At 46.7% G+C, this 26,339-nt stretch overlaps 1 protein-coding gene across 2 annotated transcripts in view; it reads right to left on the reverse strand.

Annotated features, from left to right (window-relative positions):
- septin10 (septin 10) overlaps positions 1-26,339 on the reverse strand; it is a 130,567-nt gene that overhangs the window by 100,396 nt on the left and 3,832 nt on the right. For both annotated transcript variants that reach the window (XM_070892133.1, XM_070892134.1), the window contains exons 2-3: positions 17,388-17,502; positions 9,196-9,391 (exon numbers count right to left, since the gene is read on the reverse strand). In XM_070892133.1, coding sequence (XP_070748234.1) covers positions 9,196-9,391; positions 17,388-17,502 — 311 coding nt within the window. The remainder of the gene's footprint in view (positions 1-9,195; positions 9,392-17,387; positions 17,503-26,339) is intronic.

Genomic DNA, 26,339 nt, shown 5'->3' on the forward strand with positions numbered 1-26,339 from the left:
CCCTTCCCCCACCCTCTCCCTCCCTTCCCCCACCCTCTCCCTCCCTTCCCCCACCCTCTCTCTCAGCGACACGAACGGCTTTCGCTCCCCCCCCCGCTCTCTCTCACCACCCCCTCACCCCCCCCCCCTCTCTCTCTCTCTCTCTCTCCCCCTCCCCCCCCCCGCTCCCTCTCCCTCCCTCCCCCCACCCCCCGCTCTGCATCCCTCCCCCCCACCCTCTCTCCTTCCCCGCTCTCTCTCTCCCCCCCCCGCTCCCTCTCTCTCCCCTCCCCCCCGCTCCCTCTCTCTCCTCCCCCCCGCTCTCTCTCCCCCCCCCGCGCTCACTCTCACTCTCACTCTCTTCCCCCCCCCCCCCGCTCTCTCTCTCTACCCCCCCCCCTCTCTACCCCCCCATCCCTCTCTCTCTCCGCTCTCTCTCTCTCTCCCCCCCCCCCCCCGCAACCTCTCTCTCCCCCCCCCCCCGCAACCTCTCTCTCCCCTCCCCCCCGCTCTCTCTCTCTCTCTCACACCCCCCCCTCTCTCTCTCTCTCACCCCCCCCTCTCTCTCTCTCTCTCTCTCTCTCTCTCACTTTCTCCCCCCCCCCGCTCTCTCTCTCACCCCCCCCCCTGCTCTCTCTCTCTCTCTCTCTCTCTCTCTCTCACCCCCCCCCGCTCTCTCTCAACCCCCCCGCTCTCTCTCTCTCACCACCCCCCGCTCTCTCACCCCCGCCCCCTCTCTCTCTCTCTCTCTCTCTCTCTCTCTCATCCCCACCCCCCTCTCTCTCTCTCTCCACCCCCCCCGCTCTCTCTCACCCCCCCCACCCCGCTCTCTCACCCCCTCCCCCCGTTCTCTCTCTCTCTCTCTCTCTCTCTCATCCCCACCCCCCTCCCCCCGCTCTCTCTCTCTCTCTCTCTCTCTCTCACCACCTCCCGCCCCGGCTCTCTCTCTGCCCCCCCCCGTTCTCTCCCCCCACCTCCCCCCCGCTCTCTTCCCCCCTTCCCCCCCCCCCCCGCCCTCTCCCCCCCCCCCCGCGCGCTCTCCCCCCACACCTCCCGCGCTCTCTCTTCCCCCCACCCCTCTCTCCTCTCTTTCCCCCCTCCCGCTCTCTCTCTCTCTCTCTCTCTTTCGCCTCCCCCTCTCTCTCTTTCGCCTCCCCCTCTCTCTCTTTCGCCTCCCCCGCTCTCTCTTTCGCCTCCCCCGCTCCCTCTCCCCCCCGCTCCCTCTCCCCCCCCCCCACCCCCCGCTCTCTCTCCCTCCCCCCCACCCCCTCTCCCTCCCCCTCCTCTCTCCCCCCCCCGCTCCCTCTCTCTCCCCCCCCGCTCCCTCTCCCTCTCTGCCCCCCCCTCCCTCCCTCTCTCTCCCCCCCTCCCTCTCTACCCCCCCTCCCTCCCTCTCTCTCCCTCCTCTACCCCCCCCCCCTCTCTCTCTCTCTCCCCCCCCGCCCCACGCTCTCTCTCCACCCCCCCCCCGCGCTCTCTCTCTCTCTCTCTCCCCCCCCCCGCGCTCTCTCTCTTCCCTCTCTCTCTCTCTCTACCCCCCCCTCCCTCTCTCTCTCTCTCCCCCCACCCCGCGCTCGCTCTCTCTCCCCCCACCCCGCGCTCGTTCTCTCTCCCCCCACCCCGCGCTCGCTCTCTCTCCCCCCACCCCGCGCTCGCTCTCTCTCTCCCCCCACCCCGCGCTCTCTCTCTCTCCCCACTCCGCGCTCTCTCTCTCCCCCCACCCCGCGCTCTCTCTCTCTCCCCCCACCCCGCGCTCTCTCTCTCTCCCCCCACCCCGCGCTCTCTCTCTCTCCCCCCACCCCGCGCGCTCTCTCTCCCCCCCCCCCCCCCGCGCTCTCTCTTCCCCCCCCCCCGCGCTCTCTCTCTTCCCCCCCCCCCCCCCCCGCGCTCTCTCTCTCTCTCTCTCTCTCTCTCCCCCCACCCCGCGCTCTCTCTTCCCCCCCCGCGCTCTCTCTCTTCTCCCCCCCCCGCGCTCTCTCTCCCCCCCCCCCCCCCGCGCTCTCTCCCCCCCCCCCCCCGCGCTCTCTCTCCCCCCCCCGCGCTCTCTCTCTCCCCCCCCCCCCCCCCCCGCGCTCTCTCCCCCCCCCCCCCCGCGCTCTCTCTCCCCCCCCCCCCGCGCTCTCTCTCCCCCCCCCCCGCGCTCTCTCTCCCCCCCCCCCCCGCGCTCTCTCTCCCCCCCCCCCCGCGCTCTCTCTCCCCCCCCCCCCGCGCTCTCTCTCCCCCCCCCCCCCGCGCTCTCTCTCCCCCCCCCCCCCCGCGCTCTCTCTCTCTCCCCCCCCCCCCCCCCCCCGCGCTCTCTCTCTCTCCCTCCCCCCCCGCTCTCTCTCTCTCTCTCTCTCCCCCCCCCCCGCTCTCTCCCTCCCTCCCTTCCTTCCCCCCCCCCACCCTCCCTCCCTCCCTCCCTCCCTCCCCCCACCCTCTCCCCCTTCCCCCCTCCCCCCCTTCCCCGCTCTCTCCCTCCCTCCCTCCCCCCCCCCCCCCCCCCAGCTCTCTCTCTCAGCGACACGAAGGGCTTTCGCTTCCCCCCCCGCTCCCCTCCCTCCCGCTCAGCGGCACGAACGGCTGCAGAATTCTCCCTGGCTGAAGCACTTTCACACAGGCAGGAAGATGGTTTATTTAATCTTTTCTTGGCTTATAAATGTTTATTCAGGTTGGATTTATTTGTATAATATTTGTATAAGTATAAATAAGGATTTATTGTCAAATTTAATGAGTTTTTTTCATGTGTACAACAGGTTTTTTCAGTTCTACAAAAATCTTCACTGGCTCCATTCTACTTTAGTTTGGAGTACATTTTCACTGTGGAAACTTTCAAATCAGGCGTCAGTGGCCGGACACGCCCCCTTTTGAAGAAAAAATTCTGTTCTAAACGAGAACTGTTCTACCTGACTAGAACTGCAGAAAAAAAAATGTGGAGAATTGCGATTTCTAAAATAGTCCATTCTCCACCAGTTGCTCCTAAAAATCAGGCGCGAATCATGTGGAAACTTGGGCCCATTAAATGGTACAACACTGAAAAGTGTGATGGAACAAAGGGACCTTGGAGTGAAGGTCCACAGATCCCTGAATGTAGCAGGCCAGGTAGATAAGGTGGTTAAGGTGGTGAAGGTGGTATATGGAATACTTACTTGCCTTTATAAGTTGAGGCATGGAATACAGGTGCAAGGAGGTTATGCTTGAACTGTATAAAATCAAAAAGATTGCCTACTTCCTTCATCACCCGTCTCGTCTGCTGACCCAGCCCACCTGCTGCTGAAACCCTCATCCAATGCTTTGTCACCTCCAGACTGGACTTTTCCAAATCTCTCTTGGCCAGCCTACCATCCTCCATAATTTTCAGCTTTTCCAAACCTCTTCGGCCCAGATCCTAACTTACACTGCCCCGCTCATCATTCACCCCAGTGCTTGCTGAAAGTAAATGGAAAGCATCACAAGACATGCTATAAATGAGTAATTACAACATACAGGGTAAAAGGGGACACCCAACACAGCATCACAAATGTAGAGGTTATGTTTGTTTGATGAGGGGTGATCTTATAGAAACATTTAAAATAATGAAAGGGATAGACAGGATAGAGGCAGAGAGGTTGTTTCCACTGGTCGGGGAGACTAGAACTAGGGGGCACAGCCTCAAAATATGGGGGAGCCAATTTAAAACCGAATCGAGAAGGAATTTCTTCTCCCAGAGGGTTGTGAAACTGTGGAATTCTCTGCCCAAGGAAGCAGTTGAGGCTAGCTCATTGAATGTATTCAAGTCACAGATAGATAGATTTTTAACCAATAAGGGAATTAAGGGTTATGGGGAGCGGGCGGGTAAGTGGAGCTGAGTCCACGGCCAGATCAGCCATGATCTTGTTGAATGGTGGAGCAGGCTCGAGGGGCTAGATGGCCTACTCCTGTTCTTATGTTCTTATGAATCTTGGGTAAGTCCAGAACCAGGGGTCACAGTCTAAGGATAAAGGGTAAGCCATTTAGGACCGAGATGAGGAGAAACTTCTTCACCCAGAGAGTGGTGAACCTGTGGAATTCTCTACCACAAAGTTGTTGAGGCCAATTCACGAAATATATTCAAAAAGGAGTTAGATGTAGTCCTTACTACTCGGGGGATCAAGGGGTATGGCGAGAAAGCGGGAATGGGGTACTGAAGTTGCATGTTCAGCCATGAACTCATTGAATGGCGGTGCAGGCTCGAAGAGCCGAATGGCCTACTCCTGCACCTCGTTTCTATGGGCCCAAGTTTCGGGACGTGCCTAAAACGGCGCAGCCCGGACCTGGACGCCCGTTTTTCGCGCCAGAAAGTGCGCCTAAAAAAAAAACTTCCCTATTCTCCGGCTCCCTACAGGTCTTCTGCAGCCGGGCGCAGCGCAGCACGAGCTGTTGGGGGCGGAGCCAGGTCCCTGCGCTGAAAACAGTGCCGGGACCTCTGCACATGCGCGCTACAGTGGGCGCGCATATGCAATAGCTCCTGGCGCCCAAAACTGCGTGGGGGGGGGGCCGAAGCACGCAGCCCCTAGCCCTGGCCGAATGGCCTCACTGGGGCTGCGTGAATAAGGCTCCTCCCACGCCCAGCTCCTGATTTCTCCCGACCCCCCCCTCTCTTCTTCCCCCCCACCCCTTCTCTTCTTCCCCCCACCCCCTCTCTTCTTCCCCCCCACCCCCTCTCTTCTTCCCCCCCACCCCCTCTCTTCTTCCCCCCCACCCCCTCTCTTCTTCCCCCCCACCCCCTCTCTTCTTCCCCCCCACCCCCTCTCTTCTTCCCCCCCACCCCCTCTCTTCTTCCCCCCCACCCCTTCTCTTCTTCCCCCCCACCCCCTCTCTTCTTCCCCCCCACCCCCTCTCTTCTTCCCCCCCACCCCCTCCCGTCAGAAACACAGACACTGACAGACAGTGAGAGACACACACACAGACAGACAGATAGAGACACTGACAGACACACTGGGGGGACCGTCCCAGCACACTGTTGGAGGACTCCCGGTGCTGCAGTCGGTAAGTAGAAAATGTTTTATTTATTGATTTTTTTTAAAATTTATTTATTAATTTTTTTTGATTGATTTATTGGTTGATTTATTGATGTATTTATCATTTATTATTGATGATGGCTCTTTATTTGTAAAACTGAAGTGTTTAATGTTTGTAAACTTCCCTTTTAACCACCCCCCCCGCCATTCCCTACGCCTAATTTGTAACCTACACCTGATTTTCTAAAGTGTAGACAAGGTTTTTTTGAGCATACAAAAATCTTCACTTACTCCATTCTAAGTTAGTTTGGAGTAAGTTTTCACTGCCGAAACCTTGAAAACAGGCGAAAGTGGCCGGACATGCACCCTTTTGAAAAAAAAATTCTGTTCCAAAGTGAAACTGTTCTAACTGACTAGAACTGGAGCAAACTAAATGCTGAGAATTTGAATTTCTAAGATACTACGTTCTACACCAGTTGCTCCCAAAAATCAGGAGCAACTGAGGCCGAAACTTGGGCCCATTGTTTCTATGTTTGACATACCTAATTCAGTTATTTGAAGAGATGGAAGGGAGCAAAGCAGGACTTGCATTTATATTGCACCTTTCAATACCTCAGGACGTCCCAAAGTGCTTTACAGCCAATTAAGTACTTTGAAGTGCAGTCACTGATGTAATGTAGGAAATACAGTAGACATCAACTTGCATTTCCGAAAGGCACTTTATAAAAGTGCTTCTAGGGATTGTGCAAAATAGTTAGATCTTATGGTATGGTGCATGAAATGAGAAAATGGATTATATAATACATTAGGTCATTTTAAATGGGTAACTTTTCAGTGAGCTCCAATCACGAGTGGAGTGCTTGGTTCCCTTCTGTTAATGATTAATAATCTGGAGGAGGACATAGGTAGCACAGTAATAATATTTGCAGAGGACACCAAATTGTGGGACGGCGTCAGTAACCTACAAGAGCGAAATTGATTATAACTGGATTTGGATTGATTGGGAAAGTGGGTTCAAGATTCGCAAAATGTCCTTCAATGTAAAAAAAGGTGTGTAGTTGCATAGGTATAGTTAGAGGGAAGAATATAATGAGTCATTGTAAGTTAGAAGTAACCGAGAGGGGGAAAGATTTCGAATTGCAGTGCCAGAAGGATGCAGCCAAAGCAAGGCTGTAGTTTGTAATGCCCAGACTATTCATTAAAAAGCACTACCATCAGAACAGGATTATATAGATCTTGGGAACACATTTGAAGTACTGAATCCAGTTTTAATACCTTAAGTACAACATTTCAATTCTGGAGAAGATGCAGAAAAGGGAAACAAAGATGATTCCCAGCTAGAGATCACTGTGCTACAAAGACAGAATTGATGCCTTGGATTTATGCTCACTGGAGAGAAGATTTAATCCAGGTTATTAAAGGCATAGCTATCATGCTATTGGATCAGACATTTGAGGCTCTAGGATAAAGTAGGGCTAGTGGCCATCCTAACAAACTGGGAAAGCAAACAGTGAAACTGCGGGCCCAAGTTTGCCCCCAGGGTTAGAACGGCGCATCTCCATGTGGTGCGCTGACTTTTTAAAAACATAAACGGCGCCTATTATTTACCTTGGTATTCTCCCCTCCGTCCGGTCGATCCAGGCCCTTGGCGCAACACAGCAGAACACGTGAAGGGCGGAACCAGGTCCCGGCACTGAAAACAGTGCTGGGACCTCTGTGCATGCGCGCTAGAGTGTGCGCGCATGTGCAGTAGCTCCAGGCCCCCAAGCCTGTGTAGGAGGGGCCTGGGGCTGCCAGGGCGAAGATCGGACTCGGGCCTCCTTCCCTCGCTCCCTCCCGTTTAGCTCCTGTGTCCCCTCCAGTTGAGCTCCTGCCTCCCCATCATCGGCAGCGGGGCCCGCCCGGCCGGCATTTTGCTGGGGGCGGGCCCTGCCCAAAGTCTTCGGCGGTCCGGCCTCCTCGTCATCCTCCTCCTCCTCCTCCTCCTCCTCCCCCAGGATATAGTCAATGTATTCACTGAGGCATATGAAAGCATGGGCCTTACGCTTAACATCCGTAAGACAAAGGTCCTCCACCAGCCTGTCAGTACCGCACAGCACTACCTCCAATCATCAAGGTGCGGCGCTCGACAACGTGGATCATTTCCTATATCTCGGGAGCCTCTTTTCAACAAAGGCAGACATTGATGCGGAGATTCAACATCGCCTCCAGAGTGCCAGTGCAGCCTTCAGCCGTCTGAGGAAAAGAGTGTTTGAAGACCAGGCCCTCAAATCTACCATCAAGCTCATGGTCTATAGGGCTGTAGTAATACCCGCCCTCCTGTATGAATCTGAGGCATGGACGATGTATAGAAGGCATCTCAAGACGCTGGAGAAATATCATCAACGATGTCTCCGCAAGATCCTGCAAATCCCGCAAACCCCTGGGAGGACAGGCGCACCAACATCAGTGTCCTCGACCAGGCTAACATCCCCAGTATTGAAGCACTGACCACACTCGATCAGCTTCGCTGGGCAGGCCACATAGTTCGCATGTTAGATACGAGACTGCCTAAGCAAATGCTTTATGCGGAGCTCCTTCGTGGTAAACAAGCCAAAGGAGGACAGCGAAACATTATAAGGACACCCTCAAAGCCTCCCTGGTAAAGTATGACAACACCACTGACACCTGGGAGACCCTGGCCGAAGACCGCCCGAGGTGGAGAAAGTGCATCCGGGAGGGCGTTGAGCTTTTCGAGTCTCAACGCAAAGAGCGTGAAGAGGCCAAGCGCAGCCAGCGGAAGCAACGCGCAGCAAACCAGCCCTACCGACCCCTTCCCTCGACGAATGTCTGTCCCACATGTTCAGCCATCAAAGAACTCACTTAGGGAGTGGAAGCAAGTCTTCCTCAATTCCGAGGGACTGCCTATGATGACAGATAATTAGAAAAGAAGAGGGGTTTATGGAGAGAATTCCAGATAGTCGAGCTGAGGCCACTGAAGGATCTGCCATCAATTGTGGGATAAAGCGAGGGCATGATGCACAAAAGGCCAGAGTCATAGGACCAAAGGGAGGGGGTGAGAATACAAGCCTAGAGAGAATAGGGTGGGACATAGCTGCGAAAGTATTTGAGGTCAAGAATTTTAAGTTTAATGTGATGGGCAAGCAGGACCATGTACAGGTGGCAGATATCTGGACAAGTTGAGAGTTTATAGATGATGGAAAGACAGTAAGATAACAGAAATTGAGAATGGAGAAATTAAGCCTCCAAGAAAGAAAGATTACTATTTATATAACGCCTTTCATCACCACCGGACGTCGAAAAGCGCTTTACAGCCAATTAAGTACTTTTGGAGTGTAGTCACTGTTGTAATGTGGGAAACACAGCAGCAAACTTGCACACAGTAAGCTCCCACAAACAGCAATGCGATAATCTGTTTTTGTTATGTTGACTGAGGGATAAATATTGACCAGGTCACTGGGGATAATGCCGCTGCTCTTCTTCGAAATAGTGCCATGGGATCTTGTACGTAAAAAAAAAAATAGATGGATAAGGGAAATGCTGGAGCAGAGGGAAGGGCAGACACCAGCAATGTTGCAGAGTTGGAAGCAAACAGTTCAGATGAATAGAACGTGAGGTTTCAAGTTCAGCTCTGGGCCGATCAAAAATTTCTTGTTCAGCCTGAGTGCATGGCCGAGAAGAGGATGTTATGTGAATATCCTAAAATCAGTATTCATGCTTATTGTTTGAATTAATTTGTCTCAAGAAATGTCTTCCTGTAGTGCAGTTGAAGGACATTTTGACTTGTTCACAACAATGTAGGGCAGGCAGTCAAACAACATTGCGGTCATGAGGTCGAAGGAAGTGGAGTGGCTTGGTGTCATCATGTGAAAGTTGATCCTGTGCTTCAGATGCTATTACCAAGAGACAATAAATGAGGAAAAGGAGGAAACCAAGAATATATATTTATGATTCTCCAAAGATGACAGAGCGCAAGAAGAAAAGCCATTACTGGAGGAAGTATTGGGTGGCTTTGGACAGGTAGAAGTGGAATCACATGGAAGCTGTCCAATGGAGCTGGACAATGAAGGACAGGTGATGGATGTGGATGGGATGGTTTAGCTACCATACACCAAAAAGACACGATGTGATTCTGCAATATCTCAAAAATCCTAAATCCTAACTTAGGAAAACTCTTAGAATCAGTTTATAATTGTAGTTAAATACGAATAAATGTCCTCAACAGTTTCCAGGGGAATTGCTCATGCAGGTCGCTTACCTGTCTTCTTTATTTATCTGGTCGCCAAAGCCCATTGAATTTACAATGGTTAGTTTTAAGCGGGCAGTACTCTCTTGTAGTTCATATGTCTGAGCCTTCAATTTTACTCGGCTTTCATAATGTGTTGATTGGCTACTCTCAAAACTGGTGTTAAACAACGTATCCATAAGGGTGGACTTTCCAATGCCAGTTTCTCCTGAAATTACAGAACAGAGAAAAGAAAATCTGGTGTTTGCTGCAATAATATATTAAAAAAGTAAAAACTTTCACACGAATGCATTAGTGGCCACAAACAGACTTTAAAAAATAAATGGAAACTCTATTCATTTCCAAATGAAGGGAGCTTGAAGATACATTTATGCAACCGGAAATACTTTTTGAAAGCCTAATTGAAATGTGCATGGATCAATGTACAAATCTTACAGCAAGAAGCTTCACAGAAATTGATTCAATCAACAAGACCAACCACTGATTTAGGATCTTTACAGAAAAATGGAAAGAATCAATGGGCCCAAGTTTCGGGCCGCGCCTAGAACAGCGCAGCCCCGACCTGGACGCCCGTTTTTCGCGCCACAAAGTGCGCCTAAAAAAAACTTACAGATTCTCCGGCTCCCTGCAGGTCCTCTGGAGTCGGGCGCGGCACAGCATGGGCTGCAGGGGGCGGAGCTAGGTCCCTGCGCTGAAAACAGTGCTGGGATCTCTGCACATGCGCGCTACAGGGGGCGCGCATGTGCAGTAGCTCCAGGCGCCCAAAACTGTGTGGGAAGGGCCCGAAGCACGCAGCCCCTAGCCCTGGCCGAATGGCCTCACTGGGGCTGCGTGCATAAGGCTGCCTCCCACGCCCAGCTCCTGCTTCCTCCCAACCCGACTCGACTCCCGCTCCTCCCACCCCGGACCGGACCGGCGCTCCCCCCCCCGACCTCCCTCTCCCCCCCGGATCCGACCCGACCCAACCTGACCTCCCTCCCCCCCCCCGCCCCGCGCTCCCTCCCTCTCCCCCCTGTAAATGTAGATTCTTTTCTCTCAATCTGGTTCAGTAAAATTACTGAGTCGAATACCTCTTGTTCTTTGAACAAAGCAGTCTTTATTTTACCGGCCGGCAAGACTTATCAGACAGAGGATATACATTCTCGATCGAGCGTACACACTCCCTACGGATAAGTGAAGTTACATCGTAAAGCGACAACAGTTATACATTCTCAGCAAAAGATAACAAGATAGGGCTAGAGTGACATCCTAGTTCAACCTCTCTCTTTTGGTCCCTCTTTCCCTTTGTCCACTCATAAGCCGACCTAAGTATGGTCTGATTTTAAACAAAGACCTTCTGTTAATGTTTCAGGTTAATAACATGATTTAATAAGACCTTGAGGTTTTTCTGCAAGCTGTGGGTTTTGTTTCAATATGTGTTAGTGTTGTAACATTTCGCAGTCTCGAGTCCGAGATGTCATGGCTATTCCTCCATGAATTCTTTGTTAGCTTATACTGTCCCTATACAATTCCCACGTTCTCAACTTCAATGTCTCTATACATTTTAAACATTCACACCCCTACCCGAACCAACCGGACCCCCCTCCCCCCCGACCCCGACCCGCGCTCCCTACCCCGGACCCGACCCGACCCAACGCCACCTACCTGGAAATCTAGTGCTGGGGACGGGCCCTGCCCGAAGTCTTGGGCCCGGCCGGGCCCGGCCCGTTCAGCCTCCCTCCCCCTCCTCCTCCTCCTTTCCCCCCCTTCCCCTCCTCCTTTCCCCCCTTCCCCTCCTCCTTTCCCCCTCATTCTCTCCCTCCCTCCCTCCCTCCCTCCCCTCCCCCTGCACCCCCCCACCCCTCGCTGTCAGAAACACAGACACTGACAGACAGAGAGAGAGAGACACACACAGACAGACAGAGAGATAGAGGCACTGACAGAGACACACTGGGGGGTGGGGCGGATCCCAGCACGCTGTTGGAGGGCTCCCGGTGCTGCAGTCGGTAAGTAGAAAATGTTTTATTTATTGATTTTTTTAAAAGAATTATTTCTTATTAATTTTTTTTGATTGATTTATTGGTTGATTTATTGATGTTTCTATCATTTATTATTGATGATGGCTCTTTATTTGTAAAACTGAAGTGTTTAATGTTTGTAAACTTCCCTTTAAACCCCCCCCCCATTCCCTACGCCTGATTTTCTAAAGTGTAGACAAGGTTTTTTCGAGCGTACAAAAATCTTCACTTACTCCATTCTAAGTTAGTTTGGAGTAAGTTTTCACTGTCGAAACTTTGAAAACAGGCGTAAGTTGCCGGACACGCACCCTTTTGAAAAATAAATTCTGTTCCAAAGTGAAACTGTTCTAACTGACTAGAACTGGAGCAAACTAAATGCTGAGAATTTGAATTTCTAAGATACTCCGTTCTACACCAGTTGCTCCAAAAAAATCAGGAGTAACTGAGGCCGAAACTTGGGCCCAGTGAATGCAATCCTCAAAACACTATCAGAAAAATTCTATAGTCTCAAAAATTGGACTCATTCAATACCCATAACATAACTCCTCTAATTGTAAACTGAGAAAAATTGTGTAATGTAATCCCTCAAACACTTGGTTAAAATCCTGGAATCCCGTGCAGTTAAATTGAAATTAACAATCAATCAGACATTACCATAAACTCTGCATTTTCAAACTTGTGTGGGGGTACCTCTGCAAATGTTCCTCAGACTGGATCAACTGGGCCTTTATACACTGGAGTTTAGAAGGATGAGAGGGGATCTCATAGAAACTTACAAGATTCTGACGGGACAGGACAGGTTAGATGCGGGAAGAATGTTCCCGATGTTGGGGAAGTCCAGAACCAGGGGACACAGTCTTAGGATAAGGGGTAGGCCATTTAGGACTGAGATGAGGAGAAACTTCTTCACTCAGAGAGTTGTTAACCTGTGGAAACCCCTACCACAGAGAATTGTTGATGCCAGTTCGTTGGATATATTCAAGAGGGAATTAGATATGGCCCTTACGGCTAAAGGGATCAAGGGGTATGGAGAGAAAGCAGGAAAGGGGTACTGAGGGAATGATCAGCCATGATCTTATTGAATGGTGGTGCAGGCTTGAAGGGCCGAAGGGCCGAATGGCCTACTCCTGTACCTATTTTCTATGTTTCTATGTTTACACATTCATGGGGACCACCTGCAAATAATGACCCACTCCTGGAGGACTCTCCTACTTTAACTTCTAAAAGACGATGTCAGAAAACATTATATATAGTAAATTTTTTTTTTTTTTTTTTTTTTAAAGTGACCATACAAATATACTTCTCTACCCAGATTCATATCCAACCCTCTCTATCATGCCATCTTTCCATGGTCTCTTTCATTAATGAGACCATCTCAGACCATTATCTTGTATCCCTCACCACCCACATCTCCCTACCATCTGCCGACCCAACTTCCTGCTGCATTCGTCCTAGAAAATAAACTCTCCAAGTTACTTGCAACTGCATTTCCAAGCTACAAACTGCCTACCTTTTGGCCTTCCATTCACCACAACACTGCAGTTGTTAATTTGCTCAACCACTCGCTCACTTCCACTTTAGATGCCCCTACAGTCAACAAACCTTTACTCTCTCCCATCCTGGCCAATTCCCCCTGATATGGCCCCTATCTTTGCTCCCTCAAGTCCAAGATGCGCAGACTTAAATGTATCTGGCATATAACTGATTTAACCATCAATAACCAGATCTGGCTAGACCACATCTAGATCTCTCCAATCACTCCTCATGGCCCCTAAAAACACATTTCATCCAAAAAACCCAACTTCTACTCCCTTGACCCAATTCACACTAAACCGCTGACCATGTAACTTCAGGCCCCCCGCAAGCTAACATTGTAAAGGACTCCTTCCTTTCATAGTGCCATTATCACTCCCATTCAAAAACCGTCCTTCATGAACCTTCTGTTCTTGCAAACAATCACCCAATCTCCAATCTCCATTTTCTCCCCAAAGTTCTTGAACGTGCTATCGCTTTCTAAGTCCATGTCCATCATTCCCACAACTCCTTTTGAATCTCTACCATCAGGTTTCCAACCTGACAAATTTGATAAGTTCTTTGAAGAGGTGACAGATATAGCAAATAAGAGAAATACAGTGGATGTAATTTACATTAACTTTTAGAAAGCCTTTCACAAAGTGCCACACAAGAGACTAATGGAGAAGATCAAGAGGCATTGAATAAGGAAAAGGGTAGAAAATTGGATTAAAAACTGTTTAAAAAGGGAGGAAACAGACAGTGGGAGTCAAGGATAACTTCCGAGTGCTTGGAAGTGGGCAGAACTGTCCCACAGGGTTCTGTCCTACCGCCGCTTCTGTTAACATTTACATCACTGATACAGATGTAGGGATAGATTGAATGATGACCAAATTTGCAGATGATACTACAAGATGCCCAGTAAATAACAGAGGGTCAAAAGATGCCACAGGGGACTACTGATAACAGACAGTGGAATGTGAAAAAAATTGCAAATGAAATTCACGGTCACTAAATATGGGGTGGTACATTTTGCTTTAAAAAAAGTGTAATTTTACTTTGAATAGAGGAAAGCTGGGTTTTGAAGGTACAGATTCACAGAACATACACATTGACAGTCTGGACTTGGGTGTACAGAGCATAATTTAAAAGTTTGCAGATGACATGAAACTCAGAAAAGTAGTAAACAATCAGGAGGATAGACAGATAGGTAAAATGGGCAGTCACCAATGTTCCCTCTAATTTTTTTGGGTGCATAGCTTGCCCATTCAAATTTCCGCGTATGCGCAAGACAGCTGAGCGGACGCAGAGCTCAACGGGAACATTGGTAGACACATGGTAGATGAAATTTAACGCAGAAAAGTGTGAAGGGATACATTTTGGTAGGAAGAATGAGGAATGGCAATATAAACTAAATTATACAATTTTAAAGGGGGTGCCGGAACTGAAAGACCTGGGGTGTATGTACACAAATCTTTGAAGGACAAGTTGAAAAGGCGGTTAAATAAAAAAGCATATGGGATCCCTGGCTTTATTAATAAAGGCAGAGTACAAAAGCATAGTGCTAAATCATTATAAAACACTGGTTAGGCCTCAGCTGGAGTATTGTGTCCAATTCTGGGCACCACACTTCAGGAAGGATTTCAAGGCCTTGGAGAGGGTGCAGAAGAGATTTACCAGAATTGTACCAGGGATGAGGGACTTCAGTTATGTGGAGAGATTGAAGAAGCTGGGGTTGTTCTCCTCAGAGCAGAGAAGGTTAAGAGGAGATTTGATAAAGGTGTTCAAAATCATTATTTGATAAGAGTAAATAAGGAGAAACGATTTCCAGTGGCAGAAGGCTATGTAACCGGGGGCGACAGATTTAAGGTGATTGGCAAAAGAAAACAATTTTTTTTTTAAATTCAAGTTGGTATGATCTGGAAAGCGTTGCCTGAAAGGGTGGTGGAAGCAGATTCAATAATAACTTTCAATAAGAAATTGAATAAATACTTGAAGGGAGAAAAATTGTAGGGCCATGGGGAAGAACAAGGAGTGAACACAAGAGACACAAGAAATAGGAGTAGGCTATTCGATCCTTCTCCGCTATTCAATAAGATCATGGCTGATCATCTACTTCAACTCCACTATCCCCATATTCTTAGTTCCCTTAATATCCAAAAATCCATCAATCTGTCTTGAATATATTCAACGACTGAGCAGCCACAGCCCTCTGAGGTAGAGAATTCCAAAGATTCACAACCTTTTGAGTGAGGAAACATCCTCCTGGCATCTACCCTGTCAAGCTCTAAGAATTTTATAGGTTTCAATGGGATCCACTCTCAATCTTCTAAATTCTAGGGAATATAGGCCTAGTCTCCATCTCTCCTCACAGGACAATAAACCCACCCCAGGAATCAGTCTGATGAACCTTCTTTGCGCAAGTATATCCTTCCTTAGGTAAGGAGACCAAGACTGTACACAGTACTCCAGATATGATTTCACCAAGGCCCTATATAATTGCAGTAAGAATTATTTACTCTTATACTCCAATCCTTGTGTAATAAAGGCAAACATACAATTTGCTTTCCTAGTTGCTTGCTGTACCTGCATGTTAACTTCCAGTGATTTGTTTACAAGGACACCCAAATTCCTCTGAATACAAACATTTCCGAATCTCTCACCATGTAAAAAATGACATGTTTATTCCTCTGTTTTCGGTCAGTTAATCAATCCTCAATCCAGACTCCCATATTACCTCTAATACCATTTTGTGTAATAACCTTTTGTGTGGCATCTTATCGAATGCTTTCTGAAAATCCAAATACACTACATCCGCTGTTTCCCCCTTATTTACCCTACTAGTTACAACCACAAAAAACTAATATTTGTCAAACACGATTCCCCTTTCATAAATCCAAATTGATGCTTCCCAATCACATGATTTGCTAAGTGCTCGGTTACTGATAATAGATTCTAGCATTTTCCCTACTACTGATGTCAGACTAACTAGTCTATCGTTCCCAGTTTTCTCTCGCCCTCATTTCTTGAATAGCATGTTAATTTTTAGTGATTTGCTACCTTCCTATCCACAGGGACTATTTGGATAGGTCTACCAAAGAGCCAGCACAGACACAATGGGCCAAATTGCCTCCTTCTGTGCTGTATCCTTTTATGAAACCTCAAGTAGTTAGGTCATTAAAAAAAATCTAATGCAGTACTGGCTTTTATGGCAAGAGATATAGAATATGCAAGTCAAGATGTAATGGTCAATCTATATTAACACTTAGTAAGATCGCAGTTGAAATAGTGTGCAGTTTTGAGCTCCAAACTACAGGAAGGATGTTGAGGCAAGAGAGGGTACAGCTCAGTTTCACTCAGAAGAAGTATAAATGCAAAGAAAAACTTGAAAAATTGTAGCTGTTAGAATAGAGATCACAGGGTGATTTGATATAAGTATTTAAAATTATGACAGGATGTGACAGATAGAAGCAGATAGTTTCCGGTAACTGGTTGAGGAGTAGGGACCCAGGCAGCTGGGTCTAATTAAAAAGATGAGCTTGAAGGACAGGATACGATTGGAGATGGCAAGCAAGTAGTTGGGAGAAACTGCAGAAGTAACAAGACATTGGAAGTAGGGTGGAAGACAAGGAAGGAGGAAAAGAGAGAAAGAGGAATCAGGACCAAACAGGGGAGAAAAATGAATAAAATTAGTTTTTTTTTTAAAAACTCGATAGTATATAAAGGAAAAGTAGTAAAATACGCTAGAGTCAAGTCCATGGAGTCCAGCAGTATTCTTGCAGGCATGTAGTTAACAACTGCTGGCATTCCTCAAGTACCTCACCCAAGTGGGCATTCCTTCCATGGAGCCTTGTGAATAAACAGAATATTCCATCAAGGGGCATCAAACCCAAGTTTGAATCTGTCAGTTAGTGTTCATAGGTGCACTTGTAGGGATCACAGCTAATGTTTTCCCTCACGATGCCAGCAATGTTGTGTTCCTAGCCTCAAGGTCACCTTACACAGATGAGAAAGGTCATTGACCTGAAGCATTATCTCTGTTTCTCTCTCCACAGATGCTGCGCGAGAGAGGGGGAGGGAGGGAGGGAGAGATGGCGCGCGCGAGAGAGGGAGAGAGGGAGAGAGGGCGCGCGCGTGCGCGAGAGAGGGAGGGAGGGCGCGCGCGGGCGAGAGAGGGAGGGAGGGAAAGAGAGAGGGCGCGCGCGGGCGAGAGAGGGAAGGAGGGAGGGAGGGAGGGAGAGATGGCGCACGTGGGCGCGCGAGCGAGGGAGGGAGGGAGGGAGGGAGCGACGGAGAGAGGGCGCGCGCATGGGAGAGGGGAGGGCGCGCGCATGGGAGAGGGGAGGGAGCGCGCGAAAAAAAAAAAGTCCTTCAAGCCTCTTCCATAATTCAATTACATCATTACTGATCTGCCTATCAACTCCTTATCCCATACCCTTACCGATCGCTCAGTCTTGAAAATTTCATTGACTCAGCAACCACAGTCTGTTGGGCGAAAGAGAGTTCCATAACCCTCGTGTGAAAAATTGCTTCTTAATTTTGCTCATAAATTACCTTGCTCTGATAATATTATGCTTCTTTCTTCTGGATTCCCCCACCACAGGAAAAACTATCTCTGTACCTGCCCAATCGAATCTCTGATTTAAACACCCTTTAACCAACTAGAGTTGCAATACAAAATGATTACGTACTTACCAACACAAAGAATATTAAAGCAAAATCCCTGGGAGGTAGATTTGTTGACTAGTTGATCTGGTAAACTGTCAAATCCAACATGGCCTGACAAGGAAAGTGGGCGGACACTTTCATTCTGCAAAAAAGAATAGTACATCCAATCGCTAGTCAACAATTAAAGCATTCTCATAGCTTCCAACTGATTTACTAACATTCACAGTAATGGAATAGTGTACAAGTATCTATCACCAGAAGCAATATTACAAAGAATATGTACAATTAGATACAAAGCAAGAAAGGTCATTCAACCCCATGAAGCCTCCCCTTCTATGATTTTCTATCATAGCTTTCCCCCCAGCCCATTACCGACATCCTTACTTCAAAGAACACCAAGTTCCTTAGCTTGCCTACCCTGACAAACTCAAGCAATGTTGTAATAGATCTATAATCCTCAATCCCTCTTCGCCACAGGGATCAACAGCCCCATTTAAAAAAGTGAAAATCAGACATGTTCTTTGGGAATCTGTTACACATATCCACTATCCTGTGGTGGTGTGGTGGCTGGCAGGGGGGGGGGGGGGGGAGTGGAAACATTCCAATATCTAACTTTGCTCAAGACTTCTGAATGTCATACTTGTGTCCTCTAGTTCTGCAAGTATTGTCCAAGCTAAACAATATTCATTGGCTTCCTTCTGTTTTGTTGACTTACAATTATCCCATCACACCTGCCTAATCTGTAATTCAGGGCCTTAAAGCCTCTTGTGCAACAGCACATACATCCCCTGCTTTCAGCCCCATGAAGCCTGCCCTTGTATGATTTTCAATCATAGACTTTCCCCCAGCCCATTACCAGCATCCTTACTTCATGTTGAGCTAACCCACCTGTAATCAGAGAGCTGTACTTCGACTTTTTTGAATATTAGAACTACATTTGCTATCTTCCAGTATGCTGCTTTTATGACTTTCAACTTTCTAAACTGTCATTTATTGCCATATATAAATAAAGCAGTAATGCTGCAACAGGGGCATACAGAAATGTACAAATAGGAGCAGAATCAGGAAACGCTAATCTATAAGCAAATGTGAGGAACTGCAAATCTTCATCTGCCAAGTCTGATTCTAAGACTACTTACAAAGAAATGAATGTTACTTGACATTCTCCTGGGCACTAAAATAATGATTGACCAATTGTGGTCAGTGGCGTTCTAAATGAATTGGAGTTTATGTAGGGTAGAAGGCAAGACGGAAGCAGACAAAAAGGGATTCAAGCAAGGAATGGTGGACATACGTGCGTGGTGATGCACATTCCAGAATTAGAGAGATGGGGAGAAGATGGAATGGTTGAGGTTAGGGTTTTTAAAAAAGGACCAGGGTGATTACAGATATGATAAAGGGAGGGACAGAAGAAGGGAATGAGTGCCCAAGGAGAGAGCAGTTGATGATATCAAACACTGGGCCAAGAAGGGCTAGTTGAGTGGTCAGGAATTGAATCAGGAAGGAAGTCAAGCAAATGGGTGGTGGGTCTCATGAAGAACATAAGAACGCAAGAACTAGGAGCCGACGTAGGCCACAGCTCCTCACACCTGCTTGGCCGTTCAATAAGATTATGCCTGAACTTCTACATCAACTCCACTTTCCCGCCCTATCCCTTGATCTCCTTAGTGCCCAAAAACCTCAGTCTTGAATATACGCAGAGCATCCACAGCTCTCTGGGGTAGAAAATTCCAAAGATTCATAACCTGCTGAGTGACGAAATTTCTCCTCATCTCAGTCCTAAATGGCTTACCCTTTATCCAGTTCTAGACTCTCCCGTCAGAGAATACAGCCTCCCAGCATCGACCCTGTCACGCCCTCTAAGAATGTTATACTTTTCAATGAGATCATGTCTCAGTTTTCTAAACTCCAGAGAATATAGGCACATTCTACTCCATCTTTCCTCACAGGACAGTCCTTGTGAACTTTTGTTGTACCCCCTCCAAGGCAAGTATATCCTTCCTTTGGTAAGGAGACCAAAACTCTACACAGTACTCCAGGTGTGGTCTCACCAATGCCCTATATAAAATTTCAGAAAGACTTCCTTAACTCTTTATTGCAAGGGGGCTGGAGTATAAAAGGATAACATATCATTTCTCTTCCCAATTGCTTGCTGTATCTGCATGTTAACTTTCTGTGATTTGTGTACAATGTCCCTCAAATCCCTCTGAATACTAACATTTACTAGTCGCTCATCTTTTAATAAGTATTCTGCTTTCCCATTCTTCCTAACAAAGTGGATAATTTCACACTTCCCCACATTATACTCCACCTGCAACCTTCTTGCCCAATCACTTAACTGGTCTAGATCCCTTTGCAGACTTTTTACATCCAGCTCACAGATTACTTTCCAAAAGAGAAGCTGGTGACAGCTGAGGTGGATATGGGGCGAAGCCTTAAAGAGTGTTGAGGTCAAAGCAGAAATGCTAGAGGAGATGGAGACAGCCGAGTATACAATACATTTTACCATGCTGCTTCCGAAAGGAAAGGGGAGAAGTCATTTGTGTGCACGCTTTTTGTCACTGTCACACCTTTTAATCACTCTTGGACTTTAGATACGTATTCATTTCCTTTACTTTTCCTGGAGTTTGGGAGAAACCAGAAGAGTGTCACAGTATCAGAATGCTGGATGAGGGGTTCTGGGCTTTGGGAGTAGTGGCATAATATTCCAAGCTCAAAGTGGTAAGCTGGGGTGTAGCAGTAAATTATAGAATCATAGAAGTTTACAGCACGGAAGGAGACCATTTCAGCCCATCGTGTCCGTGCCGGCCAACAAGAGGTTATCCAGCCTAATCCCACTTTCCAGCCCCAGGTCAATAACCCTGCAGGTTACAGCACTTCAAGTACTTTTTAAATGTGGTGAGGGTTTCTGCCTCTATCACCCTTTCAGGTAGTGAGTTCCAGACCCCCACAACCCTCTGCATGAAGAAATTTCCCCTCAAATGCCCTTTAAACCTTCTACCAATTACTGTAAATTTATGCCCCCTGGTTGTTGACCCCTCTGCTAAGGGAAATGGGCCCTTTCTATCCACTATATCAAGGCCGCTCATAATGTTATGTATGTGTTTATTTGTAATGCTAGCACATTAGATGAGTGATGCAAATTACGATGAAATTTCGTGCAACATCACAGCCCCTTTCCACGGCTTCCAAGCACCATTGCCTCCCTCCAATATCTCAGGACTATCCTCCCACTCTTATACCCTGGACACCCCTTCTCATACTCAGCTCACCTTCCCCACGATAGGCCCTGTGCTACCATATTCAACAACCTCCTCTTCAGTACTCCCACATTATGAAACCTCAGCAATCCTAAATCTCATAACCTCACTGGCACTTCTACTACATCTTGGGACCACTCTCCCACACCCTGTAATGTGCCCCCTCACATTCCCATACATTATTCCCATTAATCAGACCATCACTACCAGTACATGCACACCTTGCGACATCCCCCCACACCCAGAAACACTACCTCACTTCTCCGACTCCTATCAAACCCACCCAAAATCTCACCCTGAAATTCAGCCAATTCTCCCAATACTGTAATTTCTCTCACCAGTGCACATATGCATTTCCTCCATTCCTCTGCCACCATCCTCTCAACCTCCTTCAACTATTTTAGTTGTGCACTTTAAACAAATGCCCCCTACAAGGGGAGGTCACACTCCAAAATAAAAATGTTTTCCAGTGCCCTTTTTTTTGGGGGGGGACAGTTTTTTAGGGCACTAAAAAGAGAAATTATACAAGTGTCCCCTGTCAACCTCCTTCATGCTCAACACAAAATTCAGTAGCCCCAACTTTCATTGATCCTCATCATTGAACCCAAACTCACTGCTCCTTCCTCCCGAATGTTTTAAAACCTTCACAGCTCTCAATCTGAACTTTCCCCTGCACCTGTCAGATTACACCTCACTCACAAACTTGCATTATTTCATTTAAACTGTGCCCGTACTTCCTGCACAATGACTCAAACATTCATCAATATAAACACAATGTTCCCCAGCAATCTGACACAAATATAAAATTTTATTTTAACTGTATACAAAATAGTATTCTGCACTAGTATCTGCTCCTGCAGAATGTAAAAACTTGCACACAATATATTTTGTATAAAATACTATAACTTAATGTAAATCAATGACCCTCATACTGTATGTTACATGTTAGACAGCAGCATATCTTCCAAACCACCATAAGCAAATATGTTTTTAAAAAGAAAATGTCTACTGTGACATTTACAAAAGCCTAATGTTTATCACATAAACTAAGAATAATCACATCAAGTTTCTTTGCCTCCAAGTTGCTCCAGGAACATAACTGACAGATATAATCCTGGAGCATCAAGGTGCAGCTCCATCAGATGCAATTATCATAACTTTGGTCTAACATGATGGTCAATATGCTAATGGTTAGATATGTCAAGCCACTTTAAATAATTTTGAAAAGCTCAAGTACTGTGGGAAAGAAAAATTCCTCTACCCAGACATTACATCCCCTTTAATAAATCAACTACAGATCACTTGATCATAATGTCATTTTTGCAAGTTTGTCACTTCAGCCTGGATGTCATTATGCTACACTACATGGAGTACTGTCCATGACATCTGCCACTCTCCAAAAAAGAATACAGAATATGGCAGCCTTTACTACAAAGGCACAAAGGCATTTTTAAATAAAGATGTGAGATTTTCAGGATTAGACAATAGTTATAGACCTTGCAAGCTGCGCTCATAATTGTATGTCATCTGAAATATCTCATGTCTTGCAGTCACTCCCCAACACCCATTATGTATCACAATTCATAAGATTTTTTCCCCTTTTTCACCAAATTATCCCCTCTCCTTACCCCTGGCTGAGATGAAGTTCTGCTGGCACCCTTTTTCATGCAAGCTTGATGAGTGGCTATCAACAGGCAATTCAATTGGGATGTGGGGCAAAGCAGAGCCCAATCCTCCCCTCACTGTATTCACATAAATACAATTTCAACAAGATCCACAACTGCATACAGGATCGGAGCCTTGGCCCATTTTTCTAAATTGTAACACTGTCCAAGCTGAGCCAATTCAGCACAAAACGTGGATTAAATCAAGGACCTGTTTGATTCAGTGACTCACTGCTTGATCAATTGACTAATCAGGACAGCCAAATTTTTTTTATGTTATAATCTAGCACAGTAATTACTTTGGTAATTTAAACAATTGCCAAACTGAAGAAAACCACAACAATTTGATTAATTAGGACATAAATAAGACTACATAGGATATACGGCACAGAAACAGGCCATTCAGCCCAAGTCCATGCGGGTGTTTATGCTCCACTCGAGCATCCTCCAGTCTTTCCTCATCTAAATCTATCCACATAACCATCTATTCCCTTCTCCCTCATATGCTTGTCTTGCCTCCCCTTAAATGCATCTATACTATTCACTTCAACCACTCCCTGTAGTAGCGAGTTCCACATTTGCACCACTCTTTGGGTAAAGAATTTTCTTCTGAATTCCCTGTTGGATTTATTGGTGACTATCTTATATTAATTGCCTCTAGTTTAGCTCTTCCCCACAAGTGGGAACATTCTCTCTGTATCCAGTCTATCAAAACCTTTCATAATTTTAAAGACCTCTATTAGGTCTCGCCTCAGCCTTCTTTTTGCAAGAGAAAAGAGACCCAGCCTGTTCATCCAGTAGTAGGAATTCAATTTTTTTTTCCTACCACGGATGTTAAGTTGACTGGTCTATAATTTTCTGAACATGTTCTATCTCCCTTCTTAAAATATAGATATTACGTTAGTTATCCACCTGTCCTCCGGCACTACACCTTTTTCTAATGAGTTATTAAATATATGTGCAGTAAGACCTCCGCTATCTCTTCCCTAAATTCTTTTAAAATGTGTGGATGCAATCCATCCGCACCAGGAATTTGTTTATTTAATATATCCCCTCTTTATTTTAAATGTACTTATCTCATTACTAGTCACATCATCCAATGTCTACCTGTTCCATCTCGCTGGTAAATATTGAAGCAAAATAATAAATTTTTTAATATTTCTGCCATCTCGCTATCGTTACCTGTAGTATTCTGTCTATCCTTTAATGGCCCTATTCCCATCCCAACCACCTTTTTTTTTAAATGGATGTGCCTGTAAAATATTTTACTATTTTAACAGACATAGAAACATAGAAAATAGGTGCAGCAGTAGGCCATTCAGCCCTTCGAGCCTGCACCATCATTCAATAAGATCATGGCTGATCATTCCCTCAGTACCCCTTTCCTGCTTTCTCTCCATACCCCTTGATCCCCATAGCATAAGGGCCATATCTAACTCCCTCTTGAATATATCCAATGAACTGGAATCAACAACTCTCTGCAGCAGGGAATTCCATAGGTTAACAACTCTCTGAGTGAAGAAGTTTCTCCTTACCTTAGTCCTAAATGTCCTACCCCTTATCCCAAGACTATGTTCCCTGGTTCTGGACTTCCCCAACATCGGGAACATTCTTCCCGCATCTAACCTGTCCAGTCCCGTCAGAATCTTATACGTTTCTATGAGATCTCCTCTCATCCTTCTAAACGCCAGTGAATAAAGGCCCAGTTGATCCAGTCTCTCCTCATATGACAGCCCAGCCATCCCTGGAATAAGTCTGGTGAACCTTCGCTGCACTCCCTCAATAGCAAGAACGTCCTTCCTCAGATTAGGAGACCAAAACTGAACACAATATTCCAGGTGAGGCCTCACTAAGGCCCTGTACAACTGCAGCAAGACCTCCCTGCTCCTATACTCAAATCACCTAGCTATGAAAGCCAACATACCATTTGCCTTCTTCACCGCCTGCTGCACCTGCATGCCCACTTTCAGTGACTGATGAACCATGACACCCAGATTTCGTTGCACCTCCCCTTTTCCTAATCTGCCGCCATCCAGATAATATTCTGCCTTCGTGTTTTTGCCCCCAAAATGGATAACCTCACATTTATCCACATTATACTGCATCTGCCATGCATTTGCCCACTCACCTAACCTGTCCAAGTCACCCTGCAGTCTTTTAGCATCCTCCTCGCAGCTCACACCGCCACCTAGTTTAATGTCATCCGCAAAATTGGAGATATTACACTCAATTTCTTCATCTAAATCGTTAATGTATATTGTAAAGAGGTAAGGTCCCAGCACTGAGCCCTGCGGTACTCCACTCGTCACTGCCTGCCATTCTGAAAAGGACCCGTTTATCCCGACTCTCTGCTTCCTGTCTGCCAAACAGTTCTCTATCCATTTCAGTACATTACCCCCAATACCATGTGCTTTGATTTTGCACACCAATCTCTTGTGCGGGACCTTGTCAAAAGTCTTTTGAAAGTCCAAATACACCACGTCCACTGGTTCTCCCTTGTCCACTCTGCTAGTTACATCCTCAAAAAATTCCAGAAGATTCATCAAGCATGATTTCCCTTTCATAAATCCATGCTGACTTGGTCAAATCCTGTCATTGCTGTCCAAATACGCTGCTATTTCGTCTTTAATGATTGATTCCAATATTTTCCCCACTACTGATGTCAGGCTAACCGGTCAATAATTACCCGTTTTCTCTCTCCCTCCTTTTTTAAAAAGTGGTGTTACATTACCTACCCTCCAGTCCATAGGAACTGATCCAGAGTCAATAGACTGTTGTAAAATGATCACCAATGCATCCACTATTTCTAGGGCCACTTTCTTAAAGTACTCTGGGATGCAGACTATCAGGCCCCGGGGATTTATCAGCCTTCAATCCCATCAATTTCCCGCCTAATAAGGATATCCTTCAGTTCCTCCTTCTCACTAGATCGACTGTCCCCTAGTACATTTGGTAGGTTATTTGTGTCTTCCTTCGTGAAGACAGAACCAAAGTACTTGTTTAACTGGTCCGCCATTTCTTTGTTCCCCATTATAAATTCACCTGAATCTGACTGCAAGGGACCTACTTTTGTTTTCACTAATCTTTTTCTTTTCACATATCTATAGAAGCTTTTGCAGTCAGTTTTTATGTTCCCTGCAAGCTTCCTTTCGTACTCTATTTTCCCCCTCTTAATTAAACCCTTAGTCTTCCTCTGTTGAATTCTAAATTTCTCCCAGTCCTCAGGTTTGTTGCTTTTTCCAGCCAAATTATATGCCTCTTCCTTGGCTTTCTCGCTATCCTTGATTTCCCTGGTTAGCCATGGTTGAGCCACCTTCCCCGTTTTATTTTTACTACAGACAGGGATGTACAATTGCTGAAGTTCATCCATGTGATCTGTAAATGTTTGCCATTGCTTATCCACCATCAACCCTTTTAGTATCACTCGCCAGTCTATTCTAGCCAATTCACGACTCATACCATCAAAGTTACCTTTCCTTAAGTTCAGGACCCTAGTTTCCAAATTAACTGTGTCACTCTCCATCTTAATAAAGAATTCTACCATATTATGGTCACTCTTCCCCAAGGGGTCTCGCACAACAAGATTGCTAATTAGTCCCTTCTCATTACACATCACCCAGTCTAGGATGGCCAGCTCTCTCGTTGGTTCCTTAACATATTGGTATAGAAAACCATCCCGAATACACTCCAGGAAATCCTCCTCCACTGCATTGTTACCAGTTTGGTTAGCCCAATCAATATGTAGATTAAAGTCGCCCATGATAACTGCTGTACCTTTATTGCACACATCCCTAATTTCTTGTTTGATGCTGTCCCCAACCTCACTACTACTGTTTAGTGGTCTGTACACAACTCCCACTAGTGTTTTCTGCCCTTTGGAATTCCACAGCTCCACCCATACCGATTCCACATCATCCAGGCTAATGTCCCTCCTTACTATTGCATTAATTTCCTCTTTAACCAGCAACGCCACCCCACCTCCTGTTCCTCTCTGTCTATCCTTCCTAAATGCTGAATACCCTTGGATGTTGCGTTCCCAGCCTTGGTCACCCTGG

The sequence above is a fragment of the Pristiophorus japonicus genome, chromosome 10 (genome assembly GCF_044704955.1).
Source record: "Pristiophorus japonicus isolate sPriJap1 chromosome 10, sPriJap1.hap1, whole genome shotgun sequence".
NCBI classification, from domain to species: domain Eukaryota; kingdom Metazoa; phylum Chordata; class Chondrichthyes; family Pristiophoridae; genus Pristiophorus; species Pristiophorus japonicus.